Genomic DNA, 8,702 nt, shown 5'->3' on the forward strand with positions numbered 1-8,702 from the left:
CCCGTAGTCAGCATTATAAACGCTTGGTTTGCCGATATCAACTTGCTTAATAAGTAGTTTGCGAGGTACAATACTTCAAACTTAAAGGTATCTCGATCTTTTACGGGGACAATAGGCTTACAGCGCGCTGAGTTCGTCCAAAATGTTACAGATTCTATTTAAAATTCACGTTTCAATCGAAATTTTCAAAATATACAGTTCATATTTTCCACTGCGCAGTCTTCGAACGTTTTTAAACCGTCTGCGTCGGTACGAAACGCTACCTTTCGCTGGTCTTTCGTTTACCGTTACTTAAATCACAGCTCAAACGATTATGTATAGTTATTGATGGTAGTTATCCATATACAATACTTCAAACACGGGTATATCGACTTTTTACGGGGAAAACAGGCTTGTAGCATTTATAGATGTATTTGTATCTAAAGTTAGTGAGCCAAGTTTAAAAAGTTAATTTTCAATCGAAAATTATAACATATGTGGTGAATATTCTGCATTGCGAAGTCTTTGAACGTTTTCGATCCGTGTACGTGGTTGCAAAACGCATCTCTGTCAGCGGTATTTATATTTTTGGGAGGGAGGTAAAGTCTGGGGGCAGCGAGACCAGGATAGAAGGGAGACGAGGCGACGTTGCTAAGCACTCTTAACCTGATTTGGCTCTCTGAGAGCTGATCCGTTGTCATGGTTACACGCCCACTCAAATGAAGCACACGATCACATATGGTCGTTTTTTCCGTAGACGCTTGCTCTTTGCTGCCATTCAGGGAACATTTTTATTACTTTTAAAAACTGTTAACAGCGCGGCGATGACGTGATAGGCGATACATTTCATTTCAATATGCAATAAGAAATATTTACAATCTTTAGGAGTAGCATCTATAAAGCTCTAAATTTGTTTAATCACATCATCACGAAAACATTTTCGAATATCAGCCCTCATTATAGCTTGTACCTCCGTGAAATTTGGATCCAGCTCCTGTCAGCGACACAAGCAGCGTCTTTTGAAAACTACCCAAATAAGCCGTGGTTAGAAATACATCGAGTGCTTAATCGGAGAATCCTCTGTGGCTTGTCACGCAAACGAATCTTCTCAGTCATTTAAAGACGAATTGGCCATCTACGCATATTCATTTCCCCAGTTCCCTAACAAATGGTTCGTTTGTTTTATTGCCATCCTGAGTAGTACGTTTCTTTCAAATCGTAAGTGGAATGCGTGATGGTAGAAATCTCCTTCTCGATAAAAAAATAATAAAATTCACTAACTCATTATTAACTTTTCGGTATTCCATAATATTTTTTTTTTTTGATATTACACAATTACTTGCACCACTCTTGAAAAAGAAGTGGTGTAAGTAATTGTGTAATATCCAAGAAAACTCATTTAATGTAATTTTTCCTATGACGGGCAATATTTCAAATTGTGCCACCTGTGACTTCTCTAATGCAATCTACGTGCATACTTCAGTCTTATGGATGGTTTATAGACGGAGCAACAGTACTTTAAAAGATGTATGTCCTGGTGAAAAATATCGATACTTCTATGATTATATTCCCTACTTTAATTAGACACTTATTTTTGAGGGACTCCTCTCATTGGCTATTCTCCTGCCAATTTTTCTATCGCTTCAACGCATACACGATTTAAAAAGGTTGGAAGACTACGGAGTAGAACATATTAACGAAAAATTATAAACTTTTTGATTGAAGAGTGATTTCAAAAGCACTTGACTACTGTCGGTACAAACTCAGCATGCCATAAGGCCAGAGGCTTTAGCATTAAATTAGCATTTAGGTTATGTTTCCGTATAATTGCGATCACTCTGTCCGTCAGCGACCCTGGCGGCGACTTTTGGAAACCCGTTCAAATGGGAACTGGGTGGAAATATATCTAGGGGTCGACCAGAGAATCGTTTTTGGAATATTCGTACCTCTGGTTATGTAATCACACATATGACCTTTAAACAAATGAACTTCACCAGTTTTCTAGTTCATGGGTCTCCAATATTTTCAATTTAAGGGAAAAATTATATATTTCTCACATTCTTGCTGGCCGAAGGTACAAAAAATAAAATGAGAGCCTCTAAGTTAATTTCCAAAAAATTAGACCATAAATGTGGAAATACTAAAAAATATCTTTTTGAAAAAATTAGGCTCAACAAAATAGATTCATGCCTTTATTTTTATGCAACCAATTTAATGTGACGCATAATTCTGTCCTTTTGACTTAAAAAATCATTATAATCAGGTTTCAGATTAAATGAGCGAACTGTAGGAACTGATTTCAAAGATCATCAGACGACAGTCAGCAACCCCAGCTTTGAATAATTCAGCGATATCAGCCGCACGATAATTATTTTTTCATGGCCAACAGACAGGGATTTGTTTGACGGGCCGGATGTGTAGACTCCTGTCCTAGCTAATGCCTGTTCTACACGCTCGGATCAGCTCATCCGGCTTAGCTCAGCCAAATCGCTCAGCGCGAACCCATTCTTAACGAGAGGCTTAAGTTGATCCCTCGCCATCTGATGGCAATAACTGAAAGCCTAAGAACACTTGAGAATCGGCGAGCGCTGAAGCATTTTATGGAAAAACTGGAAAAAGTTCTAGCAAAGCAGATAATTACCGGATTTATTTTGGCAGATCAGTGAGTTCCCGAGTTGATATCTGAGGTACTTCTACGGAAGGAGATGAATTTACAATAATTTGATTTTTCGTCGGCTAGGACGATAATACATTGCTTCCTCAGGTTTTGTTATAGGTTAAGTAGAGAATTTTGAAGTTTTTACATCGAAAAAAAATCCTAACTAAATATTTGGTATATTATGACTCCGTTAATTAAATATTACGTCTGTTTTGGATCATCAATGGAATGGTTATGAAGGTGACCGCAAGAAGATGGCAAGAACGCTGACGAGAAGGCGACGACGGTGAAGGCTTTCAAATTTCTTGTTCACTGGGAACGTTTTATAATATTCCAGTAAGGACCCTGATCTCATCCACAATCCCATTTCGAGCACGCGCCACTTACTTCGTCATTTATGAGCTCAGTGAGAAGAACCACACTCAGAAGAAAACCGAACGCAACCAAATACACGCGCCATGTGAGAGAGAGGTGATGACAACAGCGCAGCGTTTAACTTAAGGTGGGGATCCCAGGCGAGATGGTCCGACCCCCTCGGCTGAGCCGTGGCAACGTCTCTACACGGCAAGATCAGCCGCCAGGACGGCTGATCCTAGGCGCTGAGCCGTGCGTGTAGAACAGGTATAATAATGGTCCGTTCGTTTGCTGCCATCCTAATTTTTATGCTTCTCTCCAATCATAAATGTAAAGCGTGGTGGTAGAAAGGATAGGATCTATCAGGTGACGAAATTCAGTTCGCAGTGACCCAAAGAGGAAACCGAATTTTGACCCTTGAAGAAGAAACTGTATCGATGTTTCTGAAAGGCGACCTCGGATGGAAGACTAGGAAGTACATTATTTCGTTGAATCTAAAACTATACATATTACCCATAATCCACCACCGCGTTATTAAATTGAGATATTAATAAATTAAAAAATGCATATAAGTAAAGAATTATGTCCACGGCATTTCATGCGCATAGGGAGCAGCCGCTGACTAAGCGATACTGTAAAACATTGATTTTATCTTTTGTGCTGCGAATGGATGCAGATGATTTCTTTGTATGCACGATGTAGAAGCTTGATGTAATTTTGATGTAAATATCCTAGTATAACTCGTATTCCTTATTTTTATGCTACTACATATAGGCAAAAATGTTTCTGAAATCAGCGTCCGCCATTTTTTAATGTATAGACCATAAATATGACATGATAGTGAAGAAATCCGGTTATAAAAGAGTAAAAACAATTGTTAGTACTAATTTATTGTATCTTTTATTAAATGCATTCACTTTCCAACATTCATTGAGCACGGCAACCTCCGTGGCCAACACCCAGCTCCGAACTGTGCTGCATATTCGAAAAATCGATCTTAATATTGGCGTCGCAGGCGGTCACAATTAATCTCTAGACATCACCCTTGACAGGTTTTTTTGTATATGTGGTGTAATTATCTGGATTTAAGTCGGTGATCCTTTTTTATAGTCGCAAAAAAATATAAATGTTAACACAAAATTCGATGAAAAACAACGAAAAAACAACGCGAACAACAAAATTCGATGCATGCCTTGCTCAGGCAATTGAGAAAAGATATCGTTCATTTGGACGAATTTAAACACTGGGCTGGGGCCCAATCGATTAGTAGGACTTCCACTCGTGGCTGTTTTTCAACGCAATCAACTACCTAGGATTCGTTCATTTTGTCGTGAGAAGAGTTGAGGATGAAAAAGTAAAAGGGAGTTGCTCTTTTGCACTCGTCGGGCTACACCTTGACTATGCAGCGAGTATATGGGGTCCCTCGCAGGAAGACATAATCCGTGAACTGAACAAAATACAAAGGAAAGCTGAGTCAGTCGTAAAAAACTCTTGTGGGCGTACAGAAATCGTTACAAAAATGTTAAACGAATTTGACTGGTAGCCGATAGAAACTAGGAGGCTTCGCGCTAGACTTAGATTGATTGAGATATTGAGAATGAATATCTCTAAGAGTGACACAGAGTACATCATATTAGACCTCACATTATCTCTAGGTAACACAGAAAGGATAAATTGAGAGAGATATTTCAAGCGAAGGGATAAGTATGGGAATTATTTTTCCGCCGAATGACTCATTAATGCGAGACGTAATTTAATTCGAGCATTACCATCTTATTAGTTAACAGCTGGTGTCTTAACACCCCCCGCGACACGTCTTTTGAGGCGTCTTGCGGGGTAGGATGTAGATTTAGAATTTGCGTTGCATGTACTTTATTCATTCATTGAATGTTACAGACGTGGGTTGCTCATTTTAGTTGCGGACCGTTCAATGTGAAGTGGCGGTCCTCTTTCACATTACATCCGAATCTTTCCTATCCATGCGCCTCGATGAGGGAATTTAATTTTACCGCTTGAAGAAGTGGCTAAGAGGGTGTTTCTGGGAGTTTGTTTACCTTAGATGAAAAACGGGAAGTTTTTTATTTTTATAACCTACAAAAACATAGATTTACCACAATCCACCACATTTGAATATCTTTTAGATATTATATTGAGGTATTACTAAATTTTATAAAGCAATTTAAGTGAAGAATCATGGCCCCCGTAGGGAGAAAAAGAGAAGACAACACAACTACTACAACTATAACTAGAATAAGTAAAAATAACTTGAAACCATAAAAGCTCACCTATCATTGTCATTTGAATACCTAACGCACTTGCAACGAGAGGTGTCTATCGGTTAAAGGGCGAGTTTTTATCATCACAGCTCAGCAATCCTGAGAATGCTTTGACTCAGCTCTCCACTCAACATACCTAGGTACTAGTATTATATCACTTTTATGGTTCTAACTTTAACATCGCCCATCACATGTGCCATATATTTCATTTGAGGCCTTCTTTTTCCATTTCTCTTTCCTTTTTCCCCCCAACGATTGTGTTCATTATCCTGTTGTTTTTCGCAATATGACCTATAAGGTTGTTTTGTGTTTTTCATAAGACCTCTTTTTTCCACACTTTCGTTTTTGTTTATTTTTTCAAAAAATGAAATTTTGGTTCAAAAAAAATTTTTGAACCATGTACCTGTTCTTTAAGGTTGAATGGCTCCAAGCAATGGATATTTACTGGATATCCATACAAGGTTATACGGATATGGTGGATATCTTTTGGCCAGAAAGTTGAAGAATTCGAAAACATTGCCTGCATTGAATTTTTTCGAAAATCAGCACGTTAAAACTAATGGCAACTCTTTTGTATTGATTCAATAGTGACAAATATTCACACTATCATTAAATGGTTTTTGTTGTTAATTGACATCGACTTTTACGACAACATTTTTGTATTTGAACCGATGACCTGAGACCGAAGCGACGCCGAAATAAAGGTAGATTTTACGAACGTGCGGCAGAGTCCGGCGCTGACTGCTGGCCTAGGGCAATACTGAACTCGACGAATGTTGTAAAGGATATCTTTTAAAGCAAATTAATTGATCAACATATATAATGTTATATATATAACGTAATTTTATAGCAAATTCAAGAGAAATACTCCTAGTTACTCTCGGATTTTAACATCAAAACTAAATCAAGCCATTTCAGCGTCCAGCCAAATTAATCATCTGCGTCTATTCGCAACATTAAAAAATCGAAAATTTACCTTACTGCGCAGTCCGCAGCTGCTTCCTGGGCACTTCGAATGCCGAGGCCTTAATAATTCCCCTTTATGCTATTTTTAATTCATTATTTTCTCAATGTAATGGTTCTGTGGAAGATAATGGGTAATTTCTCTTTTTATAGGCTCTACGAAATGCATTTTCAGGTCACCTTCCAGAAACATCCATATTGTTTATTCTTCAAGAGGAAAAATTAGGTTCCCTGATTGATCCGCGATGAACTGTATTTCGTCACCTGCTAGGGCCCGCGCTAGTATCTAACATCAAGCATTGCATAAATGATTCGATAGAGGCATAAAAATCAATATGACGGCAAACGAACGGGCCATTAGTTTGTAAACTAGTGGAATTCATGTGTGTGATTACATGACCGATAGGACGGTTATTCCAGCGGAGGATTCTCTGGTCGACCCCTAGGTTTCGAAAATTCGCCGCTATCTTCCGTAAAGGCTCAATTACACTGGGCTAGTTTACACGCTACACGCCGGCGACTAAACAAGCTGGCTTGTTGGCGAGTGAGCTTGTTCCCGAGTACACTGGGTTTTTTCCACTCGCTCAGTAGCCAATAGGCTAGCGTGTGGACACCACCTGTTTTTGCCTTCATCCGTACGGTTGAGTGTTTACTAGTGGTTTGTGTTCTGTAGTGTGCAAGCAGTGCCCATCATGAAGTGGAATGTGAGTAATATTTCTTTGTTTTTACAAGTTTATGAACCGTATGCTGCATTGTGGAACGTAAAACATAAAGAATACTGCAATAAATCGTTGAGAGATACGTTGTTTCAACAACTCATGTCTGATTTGGAAAAACATAAGTTGTTAGGGTCAATGGATATGAAGCAGGTTAAGGCTAAAATAAAGGCCCTCAAAGATGTCTATAGAGGAGAATTGGCTAAAATTGAGAAAAGCAGGAAGAGTGGCTGTGGGACGGATGATTTGTATGTACCTAAGCTACAGTGGTTCAACGAAGCAAGTTACTGGAGTGAGGTTTTGGCAACTAGAAGCAGTACATCAAATTTGGTAAGTAAATTTATTAACACATCAATGTAGCATAGTACAAATGATTTTTTGGTGCTCAGATACATTGTTTAAGGTTTCTTTAGTCCAAGTTTCTCCCATTGCCAGGGTAGAGGATTAACTTCCGTGAAATATTTCATGAAATCTTGTCTGACTTCCATAGCAGTTTTACTTGCATTGCTATTGCCTCGTATGTTTACTGGTTGTATTATGTTAGTTTCTTGCCTCCATTGACCTGGTGTAACATCTCCTGTGTACAAATTTTCTCTGTCCACTGCTTGCTGTGGACAGTAATAGCCTGGGGAAGTTTTTCGAAGCCAGTTATGCAAACTGCAGGCAGCCCAAACTACTCTATCAACTGTGTCGGTTTTTAGTTGAATTGGTCGGGAGAACACTCGAAAACGCCAGGTTAGTATGCCAAAAGCATTTTCTGAAACTCGCCTGGCTCGGGATATCCGATAGTTAAATATTTTTTCTTCATCACTGAGTCCATGCTTACTAAAAGGCTTCATCAGATCAGTGCGTAATGGGAAAGCATCGTCTCCAATGATAACAGAGTTCTCAGGAAACCCAATGGTTTGATTTTCAATTGCAATGTTGAGAGTACTATCCCTAAATATTGCACTGTCGTTCGCTCTGCCATTTCCTCCTACGTCTACATATGTAAAACAGTAATCAGCATCCACCATTGCAAAAAGTATAATACTGTACGCTTTCTTGTAGTTGAAGTATTCTGAACCTGAACAAGGAGGTCTTTTGATGACCACATGTTTGCCATCAATCGCCCCACAGCATCTGGGGACATTCCAGCGTTGGAGGAATAACTTTTCAATTTTTTTCCAATCCTCAACAGTTTTGGGCATCTGAAAAACGAAAATAATTTATTATAACTTCTTTTCCAGCTGAAATAAGTAAGTAACATATTAGTACAGTCTTTGTTGTAATTGTTGTGCCTCTTTTCAGGACCTAAACCAGTCTGAAAATTCAGAACAAGGTGTAGAAGAAGAAACTGATCCTGATGAGCCTGGTATACCAGAAAATACGCCGGCCAAGAACAACATCACCAAATCGTCTCCAATAATGAAGCCACCTGAACCCTCTAAAAAAAATTTAAAAAATCTGTAGATGTAGCAGACAAAGAAATATCGCAAGCTATTCAAAAATTAGATGAAATTGCAAACAAAACTACTGTGGACAAGCCGTATGACGAGTTTGGCAAGTATGTAGCTGCTGAATTGCGTCAGTTACCTACGAGAGCAGCCATCATACTACAACAAGAAATACAAAAGTGTATCACCAATAGTAAGTTACAGTTATTGGACAGTGAAACAGCTCCAGAACAATTCGGTAGATATCTTGAATATCCTCAATCAGTTGCTTCTAGCGACGAGGCAAGCAGTAGCTCAAGGCAATCCCATGATGGCGAGG

The 8,702-nt window shown here is 38.8% G+C and overlaps 1 protein-coding gene across 1 annotated transcript; it reads left to right on the forward strand.

The window, feature by feature from the left end:
• Positions 1-6,716: 6,716 nt before the first annotated feature.
• On the forward strand, positions 6,717-8,399 carry LOC124171164. Its single transcript, XM_046550304.1, has 2 exons — positions 6,717-7,277; positions 8,238-8,399. The coding sequence occupies exons 1-2, from the start codon at positions 6,924-6,926 to the stop codon at positions 8,397-8,399; spliced, it is 516 nt and encodes a 171-aa protein (XP_046406260.1). The 5' UTR covers positions 6,717-6,923.
• The last annotated feature ends 303 nt before the right edge of the window (positions 8,400-8,702 follow it).

The sequence above is a fragment of the Ischnura elegans genome, chromosome X (genome assembly GCF_921293095.1).
Source record: "Ischnura elegans chromosome X, ioIscEleg1.1, whole genome shotgun sequence".
In the NCBI taxonomy this organism is placed as follows: Eukaryota; Metazoa; Arthropoda; class Insecta; order Odonata; family Coenagrionidae; genus Ischnura; species Ischnura elegans.

Coding starts and splice junctions, on each gene's coding strand:
- LOC124171164 (XM_046550304.1), top strand. CDS start 6,924: ATGAAGTGGAATGTGAGTAATATTTCTTTGTTTTTACAAGTTTATGAA. Junction 7,278..8,237: donor GAAGCAGTACATCAAATTTG/GTAAGTAAATTT, acceptor GCCTCTTTTCAG/GACCTAAACCAGTCTGAAAA.